Source organism: Phragmites australis, chromosome 15, assembly GCF_958298935.1.
Source record: "Phragmites australis chromosome 15, lpPhrAust1.1, whole genome shotgun sequence".
In the NCBI taxonomy this organism is placed as follows: domain Eukaryota; kingdom Viridiplantae; phylum Streptophyta; class Magnoliopsida; order Poales; family Poaceae; genus Phragmites; species Phragmites australis.
Window position 1 is genome coordinate 1,577,432 of NC_084935.1, and position 22,999 is coordinate 1,600,430.

Sequence of the window (22,999 nt, forward strand, 5' to 3'; positions counted from 1 at the left end):
CTTGTTACGATGTTCAGGTGATAGGTACCTCAAAAGGCTCTGTTTGTTTAACTGCCATATCTAGCTCACTGCCTATACCACAACCGTCAAACCAAACACCTGCACAAACAGACTTTCCTAGTCCACCGTATCAAATATGCATCGGCAAGGAACCCCAAGAATTTCCCTCCATTGGCAAGCTGTCTCCTTGCTCCTCCCTCGCTCCATGGAGCTCCAGAAGTAGTGGAGAGGTGTCGTCCGATCACCTACTTCTATCGGCTGCTACCTATATACCTCGCTTGCCACTGCTTCTTGTGCAAGTAGTGCATGCTGTTGTGTTAGCCTGGTGATTGCTGCGAGAGTTAAGCATCATGGGTTGGGCGGTGGCAATGGCCGCCGTCGTGGTGGCGCTCTTCGCGGCGGTGGCTGGGGTGAGTGGGGAGGTGGTGGACGAGTTCGGGTCCGGGGCGTCCTTCATCTTCGGGGACTCGCTGGTGGACGCCGGGAACAACAACTACATCCCCTCGCTGTCCAAGGCCAACATGACCCCCAACGGCATCGACTTCGCCGCGTCCGGCGGCATGCCCACCGGCCGGTTCACCAACGGCAGGACCATCGCTGACATCATCGGTGAGCCGTCAGCGTGTGATCATTTCATCAGTGTTCTGCATATGACCACCTGATTACAAAGTGTTGCAGACTCTGTCACTTCTGAAAATCTGGAGCCACGCAACAATTTCTCTTGCTTACTCTGCACCGCTAGCTCTGGATCTGAACTTCGTCTTGTGCCGTTCCAGGAGAGATGTTGGGCCAGGCAGACTACTCGCCGCCGTTCCTCGCCCCTAACACGACAGGCGGCGCGCTACTGAACGGCGTGAACTACGCGTCGGGAGGTGCAGGGATACTGAACGGAACAGGGAGAATCTTCGTGAGTCCATCCACGATCCTTCCATCCCCAATTTCTTCAGACAATCGTTCCAGTCACATACTAACCGAAGGCCATCCATTAATTTCTTGCTTCGATCAGGTGAACAGGATCGGAATGGACCTGCAGGTAGACTACTTCAACATCACAAGGAAGCAGCTGGACGCTCTGCTGGGCAGGGACAGAGCCAAGAAGTACTTGAGAAAGAAGGCCATCTTCTCCGTCACCGTCGGGTCCAACGATTTTTTGAACAACTACCTCATGCCCGTCCTCTCCGCCGGCACGCGGGTCGCCGAGTCGCCCGACGGCTTCATCAACGACCTCATCATCCACCTCCGAGACCAGCTCACGGTGCGCGCTGCGCTCCGTAGCTTCAATTGCCACGCAGAACAATGGCGGCACAAGCGACCTTCAGCGTCTGGTTGCCGTGCCAGATTCTGAACATTGGCGTCTGTTCTTGCAGAGGCTGTACACGCTGGACGCGAGGAAGTTCGTGGTGGTGAACGTGGGGCCGCTGGGGTGCATCCCGTACCAGAAGACGATCAACCGGGTGGGCGAGGACGAGTGCGTGAAGCTGCCCAACCAGCTCGCGGTGCAGTACAACGGCCGGCTCAGGGAGCTGCTGATCGAGCTCAACGACAACCTCCCCGGCGCCCGGTTCTGCCTCGCCAACGTCTACGACCTCGTCATGGAGCTCATCACCAACTACCAGACCTACGGTAAGTGTGTCTCTCGATCAGCTGGCTTGTTGTGCACATTCCAGAGGTTCTTGCAGGGTTTCTGACCAAGAAGAACACGGTGGGCCGCCGGGGTGGGTTCTTGCAGGGTTTGAGACGGCGAGCATGGCGTGCTGCGGCAACGGCGGGTCGTACGACGGCCTCGTTCCGTGCGGGCCGACGTCGAGCATGTGCGACGCCCGGGACAAGCACGTGTTCTGGGACCCGTACCACCCCAGCGAGGCGGCGAACGTGTTGCTCGCCAAGTACATCGTCGACGGCGACAGCAAGTACATATCGCCCATGAATCTCAGGAAGCTTTTCTCCCTCTAGTGGTTTTCCCCTACCTGACGGATCGTTTGGCGTCGACGTCGAGCTTTGCCTTTCCTCTACGGCTTACGCGTGTGCAACTGCATGATATCTCCGCCTATTGATCTGGGAGAAAGTGCTCAACTGTGGCCTATTTTCGCGGTGCGAGAAGATTGATTTGGCATGTTTATTTAATTTGTGAGCCAGTCGCACAATGCAGATAGTACGACATTTTTGTCATTCAAAGCATTCAGCACTAAGCCACTGTGTACTTTCTTTTTTGAGCAAATTTCAGGGAACTACACTTATATGCCCAAAATTATCCCTAAACTACACCTTTTGAAGTCCTTGTCACGAGATGACCCATAGTGTGCATGCATATATTATCAGAAAACTACATTTTTTGGATGAGGCCCACATGTCAGTTACTCTGGAGTAAGCAAAGGCATGTGGGTCCCGATAGCATTTCTCCCAGGTAAAATGTGTTGTTTTATGATAATATGCGCAAAACATATGTAGTTCTATAATAAGGCCTCCGAAATATGTAATTTTATGATAATTTTGAGCACATAAATGCAATTTTTAAATTTACTTTTCTTTTTTCTTTTGAGATGGAAAGTGGCTTCCATTAACCACTAGGTCCAAGCTAAAAAGCTGGAAGCCGAATTATAAACAAAAATTCGAACACTTGATTTAAAAATAAACAAAATACATAGTTGGAAAAAAAGAAATAAATTACAAATCCTAATTGGACCTATCTCCGCCATCCAATCAAATCATACGCCCAAATTAATTGAGAACAACAATGCTACATGACCTATAGCCAAATCAATTTTTTAAATAATTTTTATTTCCAAAACTAGACGTCCGTTTTTTAAATTTACACGACTAGACTCTTGTCGCCCGGCTAGATTTTTAAATTGCGCCCAAACACAGGGCGGCTAACAAATAAGGCTTGCTAGACAATTTCCGATTGCATCATGTGTCATAGACATAGTAAGAGTGATGTCTGATCTCATGGTGCTGATGACAAAGAAGACGATTGCAGCAATTGGGAGAAGGAGGTCGAGGCTCGTATGACAATATTATGTGTTTCTTTTGCCATTAAACCGCTAGCAACAAAAAATCTGGATACAATCCGATAGATTAGCCAACAATGCCAGAGTATTACTTAAAAAAACAATTGCAAACTGTTTTTTCACGGAGTACACGGGAATATGTGGCGGACATTTTTCTTTGTAATTTAAGATTCTGGACGCGTGTCAACTATTCCGTCATCACTTATCAAAAGTAATGGAAATGGGTTTCCGTTGTCAAAAATAAAAATTGGACCCACAGCCCACTAAAGCCAGCCCAATTACCCAAATAATATGAACCCACTGCCCAACTCTATGCAGCAGGGCGGGGTGGCGGCAGGACGAGGCGGCGGGTGACTTAGCCGGGCTGGGCTGCATCGTTCAGCCCGGCTTACCATGCAGTGCCGGCCCAGCCCGATTACCGTCGTGCCGTGTTCGAATCGGACCGAAATCCATGTGCCTCATGCCGGCCCACTTAGCCCGGCCCACTTGGGCAGCACTACACGGCCCAACTCTGTGCGCTTCCCTTCCTCCTCGCAGACTTCTCCAGTTGCTCCCCTCCGGCCGCCGCACGGAGAAGCAGAAGCCATGCTGCCCGCCGCCGCGCGCGCCCGCCGGCTCCTCGCGTCCCCGGCGACCTCCGGGATCCCTGGCGTACTCTCGGGCCCTCGCCTCGGGTGCGCATCAGGCGCCCTCCTGCACCGTCTCGATGGCGTCCCCGCCTCGCCGTCCTCTCCGCATCATGCCAGGGATTTCTCCTCCTGCTTCGTCTCCCAATCACCCGGTGAGCTCTCTTGTCTCGAATCCTTCAACTGCCTCGTCTGCTCGTGGTGATCCCAATGCGCTGCTTGCGGGTTGCGTGGCGCGGCATTTCGTCCAACTGGTTGTGAGCGCGCAGTGCGTGTGCCGTGCTAAATGCTAGCCGTGCGGTCTCAAGGTCATGCGTGCGCACGGGTTCATGTTGTCAAGCCTTTTCCTGTTCTCAGGCAAGTGCCGAAGGGTGAGGTCCGTGGGGATCAGGGGATCCCAGTGGCTCACGAGGGTTTAAGGGTTTAGGGCGACGGAGATGTTCTTCAGTGGGTCATCTCTCGGAATCTCTACGAGCGCATATGGCTTGCCTGGTAGTTTTGACGTTGTCTATGATCAATTAGTCGATGTTTGGGGATTTTTTTTGACGCGTATATGGTTTTTCCTTTAAACTCTGGGGTTGAAGGGAGACATGTTTGCTGAGCATTTCGTAAATGACGTGCTGGATTTATCCTTAATGAAATACGCGTATGGTGCGTTTTCGAAAAAATGATGTGCTGGATTTAGCTGAGATTGATTCAGCAGTTGCTTTATGCTGTACTATTTTTCTCTATGTTATTGCATATATATATTTGCTTCAACATTTCAACTGTATCCTTTTGACAACCCCTATCACGGAGTATGGGATCAATAGTGGATTAAGTATTTAAGTCATAGCGCTATATGTGTCTTGTCTTGGTTCATATTGTCTACTGACACCGAATGGTTTCAATAGCTAGTGAAACAATTTGATGACATGAGTGTAGATGGCGGGAATGTGTAGTTGCATTGATAATCATACCAGATAACTGATATTTCTAAACAGTCTTCACTTTTTTATCATTTGTGGGCAGTTATTCGCATAGAAGCATGTATTGAGTGCACAGAATCGTGTCTCTAAATTTATCATTCTGTTACCTCTGATCCTTCTTGAGCATTTTTTGTTGCTATGAATTTAATTTTTCTTCAAGATGAAAAGGGTTTTGCAAATACCTTGCAAGCAGCCAAGCTAACTGACCTTTAACTGTTGCAGTGAAACACTTATTTAGTTCTTTACACACCAATTCATTGCATTATTGATTAAATTATTTTGGATTGATTAAATTCTGCTGACTAAATTGTTTTTCGATAAATTAGGTAAAGTGTTATTGCCAACCATGACTTCTCAGTGGCGAAGTGAAAAATCAGTGCACTATCACATGGCAACGGCTCACTTCTCAACAGAATCCAGTGACATTGATCACCCTACAGGTTATTTTGGGACACTATGTTCTGCATTGATCTGCTTTTACTTCCTATGATCCGTATCAGTCAAAGCTGTAGCATTTTGTTTATTTTAGTATTTCATTGATATGTGCATGTATAGAAATCCCAGTTCCAGTTAATTTAGACAGTTTTCTAATATTCGTGACATTTTATTTTCTGTCTTGTAATATATTGGAGGACCTTGATAGATGTTGAAATCAATATTGACTAGATGAACTAAAGTTATTTATACGTGTATGCATTTAGATCATGTTTTCCTGTACTGAGATAAGTAGCAACCTAGTTCATACCAGCACTAAGTTAGCAACAAGAGGATCACCAACCATATACCATCTGGACTCATCAATGTACTTTACCATCTCGCCAGTAATCTTCGCTATGTCTTTCTATTAAGCTTTTCTCATGTAAGTGATTCATGGCTGTAATTCAAAAACACAGAGTTTTGTTCTGACTCTACTTTTAAAATTGAAGGTTATGATATGATAATTTATCCCAGTTGGCTCTGCTAGATTCATGAAGTTGACATTTTGTTCTTGCCTGTAGATGTTTAATTTGTGTTGTATGTTACATTTTCGCAGATAAATTCAATCACTTTTCACCAAGTAAAACAAATATGAAATAGTTCAATCTGTTATGTTTTTTGTTGAATTTTACTTGTGTTTCTTTTGGAATGAGTTAACTGTTTCTGTATGCTTCATATATTTATCCATCAGGCAATGGTTTTCTTAATTGTCATTAGCCTGTTCCTTTGGATACTTTTCTTAATATCGTATTTCCATTTGCTAATGTCATGGATGGCCACAGAAGCTGTAGAGGAGCTGTACCAAAAAATGTTGAAATCTGTTGAAGCCGAGACTATGCCTCCAAATGCGTGGTTGTGGTCAATGATCAGCAGCTGCTCCAATAAGGAGGACATCAAACTTCTTTCTCAGATTTTGCAGAAGCTAAGAGTATTTGTAAGCCCCTAAATTTTCCCCACATGTTAAGAATGCTTCTTTGTGCTACCCCGGCTGACTATGCTTCTTTTGTTTACTATAAAGACATCTCAGTACATTGTATAACCTACAGTAGTATTATCTGAGTATATGCACATTTGTTAGTACCATCACCACCCATGTGGGTACAGTTACAAGAAGCTATTTAATATTGGTTTTCAGGATTCATTTTTTTTTTATAGTTTCTATGAGAAAGAGATGCTTATGGATTCAGATGAGTTAACATAGAATTTCCGTCATATGTTGGTACTGACAAAATTCTCAAGAGATTATTTTAAACATACATATGGAAGAGTGTATGGTCTGGTATTGTGATGTTGACTGAAATATGAAAACACTTTTAGATTAGTGACACAGGATTTTTTTTCTTGAAAAGTAACAATGTCCGTGTCTGTCTTTTTTTATTCCTTATATTAGTGGTTAGTAGTTTTCTCAGTAATATGTAACTGATGTTTCTGGACATAGATGGGCAGGGTTGTTGTCATACTTTCCTAAACATTGTTCCGTTACCAGAAGCTATCTTAAATGAACACTTGTTGATGCAGAGACTATCAAATCTTCGCATCAGTGCAAACTTCAATGACCATCTCTGTATGAAAGTGACTGAAGCTTGTGCTCGTGTAGGCGCCCTCGACTATGGTATGATCCCTATCTAAACTTCTACTCCCTCCGTTCTATTATGTTTGTAGTCCTAGGATCCGTGCCATCAAAGTTTCTTAAGTTTGACCACTTATACGTTCAAACCTATCAATAATCGTTGTATAAAAATGATACTATTATATTCATCTTTCGAAATTCTTTCATAAAAGTATAAATTTATTAGTCCACATTAATGTTTACTTGCATAAAGTAGTAGTCAAAGGTGCACCTTGAAGACCGCGAAAAATCAACAACTGCAAACAAAAAAGAACAGAGGGAGTAATAGATTTATTTTTATTTGTTACCTTGGTTGATGGGGCGTGTGCTTGTTTTATTTATTTTCTGTTTAATCAGGGTTCTGATGTTTTTTTCTCTGTAGTCTGTACAGCTTTAGATGTTCTGGGAGAGACCTTGTGCCTTGCATCCGAATGATAACAAGGATGATGTATAGATATTCAAACAAGAAAGAAAATGATATACCACCTATTTGTTCTGCTATGCTGTGATACATTACGTTAGCAACATAAGTTTTCATTAAATAATCTTGTCACAAGTTTCTCAAGTTCATTCGTTAGGAAGCAATAAACAAGGTTGACATGCTAAAGCATACATGACATTATCTCATACATGAAGATGTTAACATCATACATGAAGATGTTAACATCCATGTACTGCCTGGAAGCATTATAAGTTTTTTTTTCATTTTTCAAGTTGTGTGCTTTGCATAACTAGAGCACTAGACATATTAAACTTTTCTGAGCCAGTTTCTGTTTGGAGTTGTCCCATTACTCCCATTAATTCACTTCTATGTCACCGATGCAGGGCTGAAGGCTTTATGGAAGCATAATGTTTATGGAATAACACCAACCATTGGTTCTGCTCATTATCTACTGGTATTCATTTATATTAACTCTTATCACTTTCCAAGTTTCTTGGTTATGATTCCCTCCTTTTGCAGCAACATGCTAAAGAGCACAATGATACTAAACTAATGGAAAGCATAATGCAAGTCCTTAGGAGAAATTCCTTGCCATTGCAACCAGGCACTGCTGATATAGTTTTCAGGTATATTATTATTGCTTTTCAATAATGTTTGCATGCCATTGTTTTCATACTATAGTACGCTGAACACCAAAACCTGGCCAGTTAGATAAATGCGAAAAATTATAATTAGGTACTAGAGATATTAAATTGGTTCCTGTGTTTGTGTCATATCAGTCCTGTATATTTGTGTTATAGTTCTGAGTCACTTTGTCCTTGTTTTCTTTTTAAAAAATAACTCAACGAAATGTTATCTTAGTAGACTATTAACTAATAAATAGGTATTAGTTTCTTTGACATGATGAAGAAGGCAAGAACTGACTTTCATAATCAATTCTTCGTGGAGATTTTCATCATCACAGCTTGGGAAATTTGGAAACAAAGAAATAACTGCATCTTTCAAAGACAGCCACATTCCTTTTTTCTTGGAAGGACAGTTTATTTACAATGTAAATTTGCATGTACATAGGATGAGGCATCCCCTTAGTCTTGACACTGCATCGTGGCTCTCTAGACGGTTGTAAACTCCTTTGTTATATAGTGCTTTCTTTTCCCTTTCTTTAATATATTTACCACAGCAGGGGACTCCCTTGCTGTAATTCCCCTAAAAAAGGGTATTAGCTAGGAGTCCTATTGAATGACCAGACTGAGGCATATCTAATCATGCGAATTGTATAGAAATGGTAGCCTAGAAAGCTTGTTACTATTGATCTCTATTCCAGGTTTCCTGGTTCATTCTTTTGCTTTCAAGATTCCATGCTCCTTTCGATATTAATTTCATGGATTTATATTGTCTTATGCAGCATCTGCTATAACGCTGATAGATGGGATTTACTCTCAAAATACGCTGAAAGATTTGTTAATGCTGGCGTCAAGCTGCATCGTACTGCATTTGACATTTGGATGGAATTTGCTGCCAAAGTTGGTAAGCAGTTTGATTATTCATTGACATTTGCATGGCTCAGTTCTGAGGAAGTCACCTTACCTGCATGATAAGATCCAGGGGGCATTGCTGTTATCAAAGATCTTTATGAAATAGTCATTTTCTATTGCTTGCTAGTCAAATCTAAGTTTCCATAAACCTTTTTAGAGTTATGACATTCCTGATATATACAGTTCTGCTTCTGCAGGAGACTCTCAAGCTATTTGGAATATAAATAGTCTAAGAGGCAAGTCTGTCAAATACTATACTCTTGCAACAGGTTTTGCATGCGCAAAGGTAATTGTTCCTACAATGGACATTATTAAACGGAAGTGGTAAACTATAGTATTGCTCTTTCTAGTTTTTTATTATATTTTTTTGCTGCGAAGTTGAACTGTTTGATTTACTTCTGTGCTTTTCGACCTATCATGTTAAGTAGCAATAGTGCACTATGTAGTATTTAATGTAGCATATCACATTGCTACGTCATGATCCACGGGTCTGTGTTATCACTTTTACCCATTTGTTGAGCGTAACTACATAGGTGGAGTTGATCCATTGCTTCGTTGAGCATAATTACATAGGAGCAACTTCATGTTTCTGATCTCATATTCATTATGAATTGTTTTGTTGCAGGGTTTTCTGGTTGAACACAAGCCGGAATGTGCCGCTGCCATTATTAAACTCCTTAACAAGGTTGGGTACACAATGCTAATTGCCATCAGACTTTTATTAGTAAAATATGGGGAATTGCTTCATTCCAACAGCATAATACCAACTCATGCTATTTTTTGGCATTTTGAATCCGAACATATTCTTGACAAACTCCACTGAATCTTTATGCCAAAATAGTGAGTAGTTAGCCTTTCATTTTGCATATAAAATCCTTGAAAAGACGTGTTCACCAGATGAAAATTTATGGTTGCATGTAGCATTTGCCTGATCAGAAGAAACCATTTGTCAAGGATGAACTCCAGAAGTTGATTGCTGAATGGCCTACAGAGGTGATAAGAAGGCAGAAGAAAGATGATAGGAAGGTGAGATAAATGATTTTTGGTTCAATTTTGCCACATTCAGGAATATGGTAGTTTTTTGGCACCCTGCAGAATTATTTTCTCCCACTGACATTACACTTCGGAAGCAAATTAACTAGAAGTAGTATTCCGTTACAATGAGGTACTTTTACTGTTTTCGTAACTGTTGAACGCTGTATACATTCTTGGGGTCTGTTATATGTACTCGTCTAATATCAAAACATCTCTACATTTATCAGGCGATGGAGGAAGCTTTGATCAAGGACATCCCAACAATGGTCAATTGCCTGACAAAGTCAGGCCTCGATATTCCTGTGGATTTGGACAAGCTTACCCCTCAGCTCCAAGCAGCTTAGTAAAGAAGATGCACGGCTTGCCGGACGATGTAACAGCCGAAATACCTGATACCCGAGGAACGGCTTTTTGGCAAACCAAGATCAGCGCCCAACCATTTTGATCCGATATGTTTAACTTGGCACGGGTAGAGCTAGCCTCTCCGATAATAACATGTGTATGCCGGCGCGCGCCACACGGCGCGCTCTATTGTGATAGCGACTTATGACCTTGATTCCTTTGTTGAATCAACGGTTCAAAGCTTTTTTATTTTTTGGCTGGAAACCTGCAGTTAACTCATTCATCAACTCTTGTCATGTGCCCAGATGGCTTCTCCTGAGAAAGTCATCCTCTCGTGGCCTTTGTACTGCAAACAACCTGATGGTACTTGCTGCCAATACTGTTGATAGTAGTAGTCCATCTTCTCATTGTTGATCGTCACCGTGAATGCCAGGCATGAAAAGAAAACGTCTGGACACTGATTGTCGGAATCATGAGCAGACGTCGGGGCAGACGAACGGGAAGCGCCGAGTAGGCTGCCGTCCCTCTCTTAAAGCAACGCGCACAGCCTGGTCAGGCCTTCACGATCCTCTGCACGGAGACCGGCAAGCGCGCATCGCACCGAGTTCTGGCCCGCGATCCGCTTCAGAGAATCAGGGGTCCGGTAAGTTCATCAGTTTCCAGCTTCACTTTCTTAAAAACCATTTATAAGGGCCTGGTTAGCATAGTTGTAAGAGCAGTTTTTCAAGTGAAATCAGAGTAGTTCTGTTAAATAGTAGTTTTCAGTTTTTTATTTATAAAATTGAATCCGTATAAGTAATTCTCTAAAATAAACTAAATACTCAGCGTTGAAAAAAAAACTTCTTTGATTCACTTTCTTTATAAAATTTATCTTAATGAATCATAAAAAATTATTTTTAACCATAAAATCACTTTATTTAGATAATCACTCTCTTAAAAAAATTAGATAAAAAAACTCTATCAGACTCTAAATATCCGACCATATCACTAAATCCCATACTCCCATGCATATATAGAAACGCCCAAGTCGTTGTCAGTGACAAGCAGCGCCCACACTTGCGTCGTGCAGGTAGGCCTCACCCATCAGAGTTTGGTCACGACTTTTATAATCTAAGTTGACTTACGTACTAATTACTTGTAACTCAACCTAGCGCCGCCTTAATCCCTGGACCGACGTACTACCTTTCTTGGTGGGAGCTTAAAGCCACCGCACTCGCTTAATTAGCCAAATAAGCATCATTTTAAATATCAACACGGACACACCATCTTCAAACACATCTTTAACTACTATTTTTTTTTATAAAATATAATAAAATTATACTATTATGAAACTATTTTTTAAGACAAATCTATTCATATGATTTTTAAATATACAAACTCAATACATAAAGGCACGTTGAAAAATATTAACCGTACATAACTCAAAACGATACATCCTCGATCATCATCATCAACTAAAAAAATAATAATCAAACCCGATCGGTTCAAGCACTTGTTCCCTTCTTCCTCGATCGTTCTCCAATCCAAGCTGCCATCTTCTCTCGATTCAAGAGGGTTGCAGATTCGTCACGGGAACAGAGAAGATCGAGACCGATCGATCAAGGCGAACCGAACCGCGACCGTACGTTCCATACTGATGTATAATTGGTTCTCCGTTGCTGCTTCGATCGACGATCGTGGCGGCGGAACCGAAAGGACGAGTTGAAGCAGATTATTGAACCTAATCAACTTCACCGGCTGCTAATGCCCAATAGTTTTTTAATAAAATTTAACCGTAAACGAAAATCGTTTAATTCGGTGTGGTGGTGTTGTTTGATCGAGGGGATCGATCCCTTCTCTCGATGCATATATGCATCAGTTTCCCTTTTTGATTGAGTTTCCTTTTCTTCGGGAGCCATATGAACAATCAATTCGAGATGATAGGCTGTAGCTAGATGTAATCGTGCGTTTTTGCTAGTAATTGTCATTCACAACTTTGCGCTTTTGATTCAGCGTGTAATTAACACGAGCAAAATTGGATCGTCTGCATGTAACGGTGATCAGGGTTTAAGACTTGTTATGATCTCTGCGCAACTCCGATGGTAGTGGCATTGATCTTTACGACAATGGTGATGATAATGCAGGTAAAGATTCTCAAGAACGCAGAGTGATAGTCGCAGAATGAGGAGCACAGGCCTTCGTCTTGCTGTGATCTTGGTGATGTTGTGCTGCGCAACGAATGCCTTCTCCTGGAGCCTCTTCTCCTCGGCGTCCAAGAAGACGAGCCACGGGGGCGCGGCGACGCCGCAGCTGGGCGGCGCCACCGTCGCCGACTTCTCTATCGAAGGCGCCAAGGAGGACCCGAGGGGCGCGAGGCTGCTGGAGAACGCGCGGCTCCGGATCGCTGGGCCGGCCACCTGCTGGAGCGAGGCGTACGGGCGCCTGTTCGCCAGCTGCGCCGACATCATGGCGGACAAGGAGCGGCAGTCCAGGCTCGCGTGGCACCTCAGCGGCTGCTTCCAGGAGGACTCCGGCCGGCCGCCGCTGCCGCCCTGCGACGAGCGCTCCGCCATGGTGCACTGCCGCAAGCGGCTCACCGACTCCGAGGGCAAGGTCTTCCTCGAGTTCTTCCTCGAGACCAACACCCTCTGCCACCAACTGCAGTAAGCCTCAGCCACTTAATATCTTCTCATCCTTCTCCTTTTTTGTCATTCTGTTCTTGAATTTCTTTTACTCTGATTAGCATGTCAATGTCCATGCCATCGTATCGCCAGTTCTTGATGATTTGTTCGTGCAGGGCTGAGGCGTTCAAGCACAGCACGGAGAGGCTCGTGAACGACCTGTCGAGGTCGTCCAAGTCCGCGCATGAGAAGCTTGAGGTGATCGAGAAGAGGTCAGACCATCTCTTGCAAGAATCCGAGAACATCCGCGGCTCGCTGTCGTCGATCACCGCGCAGACCGACCACCTCACCGCGGCATCCAAGGCCGTCAGAGCCCAGATCGGCGACGTGCTGGAGTGCTCAAGGGCCATCTCCGAACAGTCCAAGGAGATCGCAGGCGCCCAGGCGGAGCTCAAGGCCGGCCAGGCCGAGATGAGGGGCGCGGTGGAGGCTGGCATGGCGCGGGTGGTGGAGTCCTACCGGAGCCTCGGCTCAGGGATGGACAAGCTCAGGGAGGACGCCGTGGGCGTCGAGAGGGGGATCAGGGCCGTCGGCGACGCCATGTCGTCAAAGATGGACGGCCTGCAGCGCACCGCCGACGACATAGGGAGCGTGGCGGGCAGGTCGCTGGAGAATCAGATGCAGCTCCTGGATGGTCAGGCGAAGGCGATGCGAGGGCTGAATGATCTCTACAGCTTGCAGGCACAAGCACTTGAAGAAAGCAGGTGATGTTGTGCATTCCTGTCCAAGTATACTGTGAATTTCCTAAGCAGATTAAGCTCTTCGGTGAACTGGTTGGTACATACAACTCAATACTTTTGAGCGTCACTATAGCTGGTTTATTATTTAATGTTGAGCTAATCCTGTCACATGCATGGTAGTGAATTAGCAATAAAGCCTAGTATTAATTCCTTTGATTAGAGATATAATGTACTGCATGACCGTTTTCATTTGCATGTGCATTTCGATTATTTTCTGCATTAGGCTGGGTTAAGTAGGCGCTTAATTTCTGTTACCATTTGTAATTAGCTTTTTAAGAGTCCATGTATTGCATTTTACTTCTAGCAATATAAAATCAGAAAATGCTGCAAGCAGTTGAGAGCAACACAAAAAATTCCTACGTGTTCTCATGTGTGTTTTACTAGTGTTTGTGTGTTCGGCTCGGGATTTCCAACATTTAACATGGAAGTAGGATGTTTATTGGGGGTACTGGACAATTGCAGCGAAGCTATACAAAAGCTCGCGCATTTCGGCCAACAGCAACAGGAGGAGCTACTGGCCCGACAAGAGGAGATCCGGCACGCTCACGATCATCTCATCCAGAATTCTCACTCGATACTGGAGGCTCAGGTTCTCTTCACATTCTACTCCATTAAGACGAAAAATTCCCAATGCTGTACAAGTAGCTCTTATGCAGGCTTGCTTTGTTACACGCAGGAAGAATTTAGAGCGAAGCAGGCTAACATCTTCGCTGCACTGGACAAGCTCTACGTCCTCCACAACGCCATCCTCGTCGAGTCCCGGTTCATCAAGGCCTTCTTCTTCTACTGCTGCATCGCGTTCCTCATCTACGTGCTCACGAGCGCCAAGCAGACGTTCGACATCAGGGGCCAGCTTTATTTCGGTGAGATTCAGACTTCAGACTCCATTCAAACTTCAGACTGTTCTTTTAATATCATTCAGACTTAAGTACTCTGAATTCTGAAATACGCATCTGTGCTCTACTGAATTTTGAAATATTCATCTGCTAACACGATTCTTGCTAGGTCTTTGCGTTACGATTATGCTGGAGATTGGAGTAATCAAGCTCGGAACTGACGACTTCAGCTGCTGCCAGTACTGGATCGTGTCCAAGGTTCTGCTGCTCAGATCAGCGTTCCTCGCCGCTGCCGTCGTTCAGATCCTGCACTCCATCTTCACTTACAAGTACGACACGATCACCGAATCATCGAAACATAATATTTGAAATTACTTGAGACATTGAACGATTTGATTGCCCATTTTGTTGCAGGGATTATGATGTTCTGAACCATCAGCTGCTCCAGACACTGGTTGAGAAAGTCCAGGCAATTGAAGGCAATGCCGGTGGCGGTGAGCACTCACACACAGACAATGCAATCAATACCTTAGCTCAGCCATTGTGCCAGTACAGGATTTACCAAACTTTCCTTCCCTTTTTCTTTGTCCTTTGAAATCAACCGCTGCGTAACTGTCATATGCTGGTACAAATCTGACCAAATTTTCAAAACCTCTCTGGTCCAGGAGATGAGATGTATGATCCATATAGCTCAGGGAGTGATGGAAGCCTTGGCGATTACTCGTGGGTCTTCGATGAGCTGCAGGACGAAGTGGACAGCAAGTTTGATCCAGACTTCATGTTGACGCAAGGAATTCACCTGAAAAATCGCATATTGACTGAAGAAATCGGCGAAAATTCCATCACCACGTCTGACTCAAGGAGATACAACCTTCTGCCGCGCATCAGACCGCGCTGATAGCACACACAATCACAACAGTTCTGCTACAGAACTTGTAAAAATATAAGCACTGGGCTGAAGAACAGAAGAACAATGGAAAGCATAGAATATGCTATATGACATGCTTTTTTAATTTTGTTTCAATATCTTCTCCAACTCCATTCTCAAAAGAATTCACACGATGTAACTGCTTTACAAAATACCAGATAAAAAATATTCAATTGATTGAAAATAAGCTATGTAGGCAAGTAGAGTGAGTTGCCGAGTGACATCCTAAGTAGATCTAACAGTTCCATGACTCACTCAAATAAATCTAACATGACATATAGCTGCTTATAAGAATGGAAAAGAGAACATAATGTACAGAATTGACTAATTGCTCCCTCTCCAGCCTATACACCAATTTTCGGAAAAATTCGTACATGAATGGATCCGATAAAAAAAAACAACTCATTGTTGCAGCCCTTGATTTCAAATCAGATCTCCCAGTTTGTAGGAACCGCTGCATAGTATTTCTCAGTATTGAAGACTTCTTTTGCACTAAGCATGACATGATGTATCATCTAGCACGGGCAGTTGCTGGTTGTTTTGAAGAGCGGCCAGACTTGTGTTTCCGCTTCTGGTTGCCTGCAGCAGAGTCAACCAATGGTCCTGACCAAGCAGGTATGCCGTCTTTCTCATAAGGAAATACAGTGCTGAAGGAAGAAGGATCTGGGGGCTCAAATGCAGGTTCCATGTGATTCGAACAACCCAAGGGAAATCCAAGCGCGCCATCCTGATGTGGTGGAGGGAACTTTTCACTCTTGCTCTTCGCATTTGCATGTGTTATTAGCCGTCTTTTCTGTAGAAATGAAATTATTTGCGTTAGCCAAGAGATTAAAATTTAGCACCCTTCAAACAGATGCTACGCATCACAGCATATGCAAGCAAGCTCATGCAAATGAACAAATGAGCAACTGGAATCAGTAAGGAAAGGAAGTTAAATCCACATACATCAATGTTTGCTTGAAGTTCAGCATTTGCCTCCGGCGCTGGAACAGCCCTGGGCCGATCACGTGTCCTTGTCTTCCTTGTTCCATCGCCATTAGCTCTACCACCAGCAGCTCTCAAGCTGTTGACCATGCAATGAATAAGTGAAACAGCATTTTATACAGCACAAAAGTTAAGATAAATCAGACAACGAACAACCAAAAAGTCAAGAAACGGTAGATTAAGAAATAAGAAATTTGCATCTTGGGAATAACTGGAAAGATAAGGACAATATACAACAGAAAAGTAGGAGACAAATTGTTGCATGACTCATCATGATGTGTAAGCAGTATTTCATGATGATGTCTAAGCATTATTCTCAACAAGTTCCCAGAAATCCTGGAATCTTGGCACAATAGCCAATACCTTCACTTTAGTACAAAACAGAAAATGCCCTTGCAGTGCACTATTTTTTCTAAAACGCTGAATACATTTTTGTCATGCTATGCTCTACTGTCATCAACGTGAGCAGTGTTGCCCCAAGTTCCATTGCTCATCGAAGGCGCAGAAGTAGGCAAAGTATTCACTATCATCACAATTACATGCCATATTTACTCACATCACTCAGCACTGTCATGCTTAGATGACAATACAGAGCATCCAGAAAGACAGGGGGGAAATATAGATAGAGCTCTGTAAGGAGTGTTAGGGCCACAAACCGTCTAGCTTCTTCATCTCTTCGTTTCGCATCCATCTCTTTGCTCGGCGGGTATTGGGGCAGACTAGAGGGATCACAAGCATAAGGCTCTGTTGTAAAGAACTGCATGTATAGGAAAATAAGGAGCTTGCTTTTGAAAAGAGTTGTTCGGAATAACAAAGCACAGCATAGATAAGCTAATTGCATAAATTTAAACAAGAACTTGTAAAAATCTTAAGTATGCTAAAGAAGAATAAAATTTGGACTCAGGCACATACATAATAAAGTTGAGATTTTCTAAACTGAAAGACTAAGATGTTCAGTCAACCAAAATTAAATTTTCTAGCATCAAGGGGGCTTAACTAGTTAATGGCAATATCTTGATCAATACAATAGGCAGCAATTCAAGTTGTTGCGGATACAAGTCAAATACTTTCATGCCCAGTAAACACTGAACTAGTGTTGCCCTCTAGACATCTCAAAACATTGAACATTTTCTTTTGAAAGACTAACATTAAACATTGACCTGTTAACCAGCTGCTATATAATCTCTTCTGAAAACCGATTTGAGAAACCAAAGTGGTCAACGAGTAAAAATTGGGTCATTACTACTGTCACCCTTTGGATACAAATGTTCCTGGTAAATCAAAATGCTATTGTTAATGTCATCCTCAAAGGTAATTTACCCAACAAGTGAAGTCTGTGTTTCCATTTATATAAAAGTAGGAACAGAATGATAAAAACTAAGACAACTTACATCACTTTTTAATGCAGAAGTTGCTGTTAAACGATCAACTGGATCAATTGCAAGGAGTGTTTCAATCAGTCGAAGTGCTGATTGAGGGAAATCTTTGAATGTATCCGCTATTCGCCTTTTGTATGGCTGTTGAGGCTTAAATATGGTTGCATGAGGCAACTTTGATTTTTTCCAATATTCTTCCGTCGGGGAGCCACATAGCTTAAAAATTTTATGCAGCTGTTCCACCTAAAAGATGCAGAAACAATCAAAAGAAGAAACATTGAGAAGCGCAATGGATGAAAATAATTGTAGCTGAACATATGACCATTACTAAAATGTGTAACATACAAACAGCTGCATTTCCAAATCATTTCATTGAGTTTCTTGGTGCGAACAATAATTAAGCAGCTGAGCTCCGAAGAAAGGCATGGGATTCAGGATTTTAACATGTAACAAAGGTAGCAAAGAATCAATTTCAAAGCAGATAAAAGTTTTCAGATGATTGATATATTCCTTTATTACCACGAATCAGGTATATTTGTCATTCGTAGAACAAATATTAACCATGATAAAAAAAAATCAACCTTTTTTTTCTTTTTCCTTTTTCTTGGTGGTGGTGGTGGTGGTGGGATTGGGTGGGGGTGCTCATTTGAACTGATTTTTCTCAAAATTGAGCTACCATTTTCATCAGCAAGATCATCTTGCATGAGACCCGCTTTGAATAGGTTAAGTTATTGCACAAGCCAGGATGAGAAGTAGAAAAATCGAAGGTTTGTCTACATATGAACAATACTACAGCAGTATCACAGATAAACAGAATCAACTGTGATTCCCTTAGTAACGAAAATTTTGCAGCCATGCTAAAGTGGATCTTTAAACGATGCATGCTGATAGCCAGAAGGTGTTTGAAGCGCAATATAGGGAAGCAGCCAAGCATTCTCTAGCTAACCTCAGTTCGTCCTGGCATAATTGGTTTTCCAGCCAGCAGCTCAGCAAGGATGCATCCAGCACTCCACAAGTCGACACCAACTCCATAATCTGTCGCACCCAACAGCAACTCCGGTGGCCGGTACCACAGCGTCACCACCCGACTCGTCATTGGCTGTTTATGGTTGGGGTCGAAGAACGACGCGAGACCGAAATCCGCAATCTTCAGCACACCATTGTTATCCAAAAGCAGATTTGACCCCTTGATGTCGCGATGCAGCACTCCCTGGTTGTGGCAGTGCTCCAGCCCTGACAATAACTGATGCACATAGCACTTGACCTGCCCACATAGGCATATCAATCAGCCTCTGTTAGCAGCATTTCACATAATTGGGTGCGCTGCTGTGTCAGCAAAATGGGATCTTGACCTGTGGCAGAGTGAACTTGATGTCGGGGCTGGCAGCAAGGCCGGCAAGGTCGTGGACCATGTAATCGAAGACAAGGTAGAGGCTGCAGGACATGCGGGAGGTGACGAGCCCGTCGAGCTTGACGACATTGGGGTGGTCGAGGCGGCGGAGGATGAGGATCTCGCGGGCCATGAACCGCACGCTTTCGGGCTCCAGGTTGTCGAACCGCACCTTCTTCAGAGCCACGATTTTGCCGCTCACCAAGTCCCGCGCCTTGTACACATTGCTGTACGTACCTTGGCCGATCTGAGGGGGGGGGGGGGGGAAGAGAAAAAGATGCAATTTTTCATCCGAGGGACGCGCGCGGCATGGATCACGAAGCTGGGGCGGCCGAGGAGCTAGGGGATGGGGCGCACCTTGTCGATCTTCTCGAAGGAGTCGGCGCGGCGCGGAGCCCAGCCGTTGATGGCCTCGCCGGCGACGGCAGAGAGCCAGGCGGGCCAGCCGGCCGCGACCTGCTCCCCGCGCGCCTTGTTCGCGAAGCTCCCGCCCAGGCGGACCTCCGCGTGCGCCGCCGCGGCCGCCGACCGCGACGACCGCGACCGTCGCTCCCTTTTCACCACCGCCTTCTCGGGCTTCTCGGCCGCCTGCTGCTCCGGCGCCGCCGCCTCGGCCGGCGCAGCAGAAGAAGCGACCCCCTCCTGCTGCGGCTGTGAAACAGCCGCAGCAGCAGGTTGGTAGTCCCGGCGGCGGGAGGTGGCGGCCGCCGCGGGGCTGGAGGTGGACGGGCGACCGTGCACGCAGCCCATGGGGACGCGACGGCGGAGGTCACCTGCGGCGGTGCATGGATTGGGCGGAGGCGGGCGCGCCGGAGGAGGCCGCGATCCGGAGGCAGCGGCGCGTGGGGAGGGTGGGAACTGGGAAGCGGAAGGCGAGGTGGTGGTGGGGGTAAGTAAACTAAACCTGCGTCTGCGAGTGAGGGGCACGGCACGGCACGGCACGGGGCTGGTGGGACTGTGGGAGACTGGAACGGGAACGCTTTGACTCTGACGGCTCTGCACCTGCACTGCACTGCACTGCACTGCACTGCACCTCGTGTAGATGATGCTGTCAGTGACGCGCTACGCTCTATGCATATGCAAGCAGATCCTCAATGTTATTTATGATATGATCGTTGATATGTAAAATAATTTTTACTGGGTTTTACGTGTTCAGCATGACGTCACTTTCTATACAATGAAAAAAAAAATTAAGAGCATTGGTAAATTGACTAGAAAAAAAGGAAAATGTTAGTATTTGCTTTTTAAATGGGCTTTTCTTTTTCTTTTTGTCATGGTCCCTTCTTTTTTTATTACATGCACACACTGACGCGCACACACCTCATTACCTCACTACAGACCCACACTAAGCTCACGATTAAACTTAAGTCTACGCATGTTTTGAGTTAATAAATATTGTGTTTAGTTATATTATTCTGTTGCTTCTGATATAAGAAGGGATTGTATGCGTAACCCTGGGTGTCAACTACACGCTAAATCTGTATGGATGAGAGAGTACTCATGGATGATGATGATTTGCGGGGACCAGAGATGATAATGATGTTTTATTTCTGGCAAACATGTAGAGAAGATGTTGCTATAGCACGTATAGAAAAAAGTTGGAATGCCAGGAAAATAATGATAAGATAAAAAGAAAAAAAGTACTGAAATTTTTTTATGCTAGTGACAGAATAGGGTATCCGAGGAAACAATGGCAAAATAAATGGAGTATCAAAACCCACCTCCTCTCTTTTTAGGTGTCGATTTTTTACTTTGAGATGAAGTGATCATTTTTTTTTTGTGCATGCCTCTTGGGTTCTTGAGAGATGTTTTCTTCTTCTTTTTTTCCTCGGGATGTGACCACACTCAATCCTGAAAAGAATAAAGTTAAAGGCACAAGAGGGCCCCTGATAATTTTTTGTTGTAATAAATATTGTCTCACGGGGAAGGAGACAGAGTGTCTATAATGCATGGGATTATCAAACTACAAAGGGAATAAGCAAGATTATGTACTTTAAGCACATGACCCCTTTTAACAGGTATTGGGCTAATTGTCTTCTTCACGTAAAGTATTTATCAAATGTTTTGTACTTTGTTGTTTCATAATCCATCCTGAATGATGGAAGAGCTAGCTCAAAACAATGTAAATCCCTTTTAGCACGCAACAATCGCTTTCTCTCATACTTGGAAAAAAATAGCGCACCTTGTTAAACCATAACGAGAAGAAGATGTGAATTGACTTGACAACGGATATGCTGCCAATGGTTTTGTACCTCTTGTGCAGAGGTTCAAGCAGTCAAAGCGAACAATCCCACGGCCGCCGCCGATGGTTTATGGCCGGCGTCGATCCTTAAGGAGAGCAGCCACCGTGATGGTCACATCCCGAGGCTATGGCCGCCGATGATATACAAGAGAAATTGGAAAGATTGTTACCTTATGAGATTGCTGACCGTAACGAGACCCGGCTGGAGATGAAGGTGCTTTCGGAGGCCATAGATTGCTATCCTGATCAGGAAAATTGCATAGGCCATGCGCCATCTGAAATGATGCGGATTTTCTCATCGGGGCTGGCTAAAACTCCTGTCAACAACAGTGGTTCAACACAGTTTTTTAAAGGTAAAGGTGTTCTATTTTATTAAAGTAATGAAAATATCTTAGTCTCTGCATTATAGATGGACATAGCTGGTATTTATTAAGGTTTAAAACAAACGTACTGTCATAAAATGTCTAACAATCGATCTAAAAATACCAAAATATGAATACAAAATAGTATTATAAACATATATTGTTGCTAATTTTTCATCCATTTTCCGTGAAAATATGTAAATACATGGCGGCGCGGCATGATATGAATGGACTGCATAACTATATTTTCAATCGTAGCAGGGATGATCCCGTCATCGTGCAGCAGGGTTCTCTCATCGAAATGACTGGCCCTAAGAGAGCCATTGTAATGCTTTCCGATGTTCCGATCGAGTTCGACATGAGAATCAAGAATGGAGAGGAGGAAGATGAGCTCCAGCTGATTGTCGGAATGATACATTTCGACGAACGGATGTCGTGGAGACCACAATAGAAGTCGTCACATCACAAGTGCAGAGTGCTTTCGACTTATCACTCAGTTAATTCCTTTGTTTCCGTTACGGAGGTAGGTAAAGAATTTCAGCTTTTTCATGGCACAATTGGCCTGGAAATTTGATTATATGTTCCAAAGCTAATTAACTTTTGATAATATATTTAAAGTTAATTATTATTTGATTATATGTCCTATACGAAAGTTGATTATTATGTGATCAAATGTCTTATAGTAACTAGTTTGTAACAAATTAGTCCATATGGGGACATATTATCAAATGATAATCAATTTCAAATATATTATCAAAGATTAATCAACTTTAAGATATATAATCAAAATTTTCAGGTTGATAAGTTGTTGGGGGCACGAGGCGAATAGAATGCGGTGAGGGCACCATCTAACGAGAAAGCCCAAGCTTAGAGATGACCGATAGCCTCGAGGAGACGAGAGAGAAAAGGAGTGTTATGTGTCTCATGATGAACTCAAGAACACACGATTTTATCAAGGTTCAGGTCTCCTATGGTATAACAGTCCTACATCCTGCGTATTCTCATATAACTTTTATGGACTAGTTACAGAGAGTGTCTATGTCAAATGAGAGAGGAAAAATCTCTCTCCGCCTCTCATGCCCCTGCGGGGCTTCTTTTATAGAGAGAAGGGACATATGATATTATCACCCTGTCTCTGGGATATTATCCTACAATCACGTGTATAAGGGCTATTATGGACCTTTCACCCTTTTTACATACCATGTGGCAACATGGATATTATGGTCACTACAGTAATTTCACAGTACGCTGTCTAAATATCTCAGGTTGGAGCATTTCCCTCAATAGCACCCCTCATCTGCTGTTTTCGAGGCTCTGAGGGGTGAGCGGATGCACAATAAATTAGCTCTAGCCCCTTTAAAGTCTGGATATCCTATGTAGCCTTCCATTATTGCAGTGTGGACACCTTTGCCTAGAAGCGAGAGCCGGGAGGTTCGTCG

The 22,999-nt window shown here is 43.9% G+C and overlaps 4 protein-coding genes across 6 annotated transcripts; 3 read left to right on the forward strand and 1 right to left on the reverse strand.

Moving 5' to 3' along the window:
• The first annotated feature begins 99 nt into the window (after positions 1 to 99).
• Positions 100 to 2,424, forward strand: LOC133891991 (GDSL esterase/lipase At2g23540-like). Its single transcript, XM_062332727.1, has 5 exons — positions 100 to 609; positions 777 to 907; positions 1,007 to 1,255; positions 1,368 to 1,623; positions 1,730 to 2,424. The coding sequence occupies exons 1-5, from the start codon at positions 351 to 353 to the stop codon at positions 1,951 to 1,953; spliced, it is 1,119 nt and encodes a 372-aa protein (XP_062188711.1). The 5' UTR covers positions 100 to 350; the 3' UTR covers positions 1,954 to 2,424.
• A 1,099-nt stretch (positions 2,425 to 3,523) lies between these two features.
• Positions 3,524 to 10,325, forward strand: LOC133892319 (uncharacterized). The gene is made up of 11 exons (XM_062333008.1): positions 3,524 to 3,789; positions 4,929 to 5,042; positions 5,862 to 6,013; positions 6,598 to 6,691; positions 7,514 to 7,584; positions 7,650 to 7,756; positions 8,536 to 8,657; positions 8,863 to 8,951; positions 9,291 to 9,350; positions 9,587 to 9,691; positions 9,928 to 10,325. Exons 1-11 carry the CDS (start codon positions 3,594 to 3,596, stop codon positions 10,042 to 10,044), a joined length of 1,227 nt encoding a protein of 408 aa, XP_062188992.1. The 5' UTR covers positions 3,524 to 3,593; the 3' UTR covers positions 10,045 to 10,325.
• A 242-nt stretch (positions 10,326 to 10,567) lies between these two features.
• Positions 10,568 to 15,357, forward strand: LOC133892317 (protein GAMETE EXPRESSED 1-like). Of its 3 annotated transcripts, XM_062333006.1 has the most exons (8): positions 10,568 to 10,685; positions 12,166 to 12,684; positions 12,819 to 13,406; positions 13,905 to 14,031; positions 14,119 to 14,305; positions 14,448 to 14,607; positions 14,693 to 14,772; positions 14,944 to 15,357. In XM_062333006.1, the coding sequence occupies exons 2-8, from the start codon at positions 12,203 to 12,205 to the stop codon at positions 15,174 to 15,176; spliced, it is 1,857 nt and encodes a 618-aa protein (XP_062188990.1). In that variant the 5' UTR covers positions 10,568 to 10,685; positions 12,166 to 12,202; the 3' UTR covers positions 15,177 to 15,357. The 3 variants fall into 3 exon arrangements, with proteins under 3 accessions (XP_062188990.1, XP_062188988.1, XP_062188989.1); XM_062333004.1 differs by having other exon boundaries at positions 13,905 to 14,305; XM_062333005.1 differs by lacking the exon at positions 10,568 to 10,685 and adding an exon at positions 11,939 to 12,077 and having other exon boundaries at positions 13,905 to 14,305.
• An 8-nt stretch (positions 15,358 to 15,365) lies between these two features.
• On the reverse strand, positions 15,366 to 19,942 carry LOC133892318 (probable serine/threonine-protein kinase At1g54610). The gene is made up of 7 exons (XM_062333007.1): positions 19,314 to 19,942; positions 18,919 to 19,203; positions 18,513 to 18,830; positions 17,582 to 17,809; positions 16,847 to 16,947; positions 16,152 to 16,269; positions 15,366 to 15,999 (listed from the first exon to the last, which is right to left on the reverse strand). Exons 1-7 carry the CDS (start codon positions 19,704 to 19,706, stop codon positions 15,718 to 15,720), a joined length of 1,725 nt encoding a protein of 574 aa, XP_062188991.1. The 5' UTR covers positions 19,707 to 19,942; the 3' UTR covers positions 15,366 to 15,717.
• Positions 19,943 to 22,999: the final 3,057 nt, after the last annotated feature.

What these genes read in the sequence shown, in the direction of transcription:
- LOC133892319 (XM_062333008.1), top strand. Translation starts at nt 3,594, where the DNA reads ATGCTGCCCGCCGCCGCGCGCGCCCGCCGGCTCCTCGCGTCCCCGGCG. An exon ending in GTTCTGCTCATTATCTACTG is followed by an intron (nt 7,585 to 7,649) that starts GTATTCATTTAT and finishes CTCCTTTTGCAG; the next exon opens with CAACATGCTAAAGAGCACAA. An exon ending in ACTGCTGATATAGTTTTCAG is followed by an intron (nt 7,757 to 8,535) that starts GTATATTATTAT and finishes TGTCTTATGCAG; the next exon opens with CATCTGCTATAACGCTGATA.
- LOC133892317 (XM_062333004.1), top strand. Translation starts at nt 12,203, where the DNA reads ATGAGGAGCACAGGCCTTCGTCTTGCTGTGATCTTGGTGATGTTGTGC. An exon ending in CACTCCATCTTCACTTACAA is followed by an intron (nt 14,608 to 14,692) that starts GTACGACACGAT and finishes ATTTTGTTGCAG; the next exon opens with GGATTATGATGTTCTGAACC. An exon ending in TGAAGGCAATGCCGGTGGCG is followed by an intron (nt 14,773 to 14,943) that starts GTGAGCACTCAC and finishes TCTCTGGTCCAG; the next exon opens with GAGATGAGATGTATGATCCA.
- LOC133892318 (XM_062333007.1), bottom strand. Translation starts at nt 19,706, where the DNA reads ATGGGCTGCGTGCACGGTCGCCCGTCCACCTCCAGCCCCGCGGCGGCC. An exon ending in CTTCTGCATTAAAAAGTGAT is followed by an intron (nt 16,948 to 17,581) that starts GTAAGTTGTCTT and finishes CTATACATGCAG; the next exon opens with TTCTTTACAACAGAGCCTTA. An exon ending in AGAGATGAAGAAGCTAGACG is followed by an intron (nt 16,270 to 16,846) that starts GTTTGTGGCCCT and finishes CATGGTCAACAG; the next exon opens with CTTGAGAGCTGCTGGTGGTA.
- LOC133891991 (XM_062332727.1), top strand. Translation starts at nt 351, where the DNA reads ATGGGTTGGGCGGTGGCAATGGCCGCCGTCGTGGTGGCGCTCTTCGCG. An exon ending in GACCATCGCTGACATCATCG is followed by an intron (nt 610 to 776) that starts GTGAGCCGTCAG and finishes GTGCCGTTCCAG; the next exon opens with GAGAGATGTTGGGCCAGGCA. An exon ending in ACGGAACAGGGAGAATCTTC is followed by an intron (nt 908 to 1,006) that starts GTGAGTCCATCC and finishes TGCTTCGATCAG; the next exon opens with GTGAACAGGATCGGAATGGA.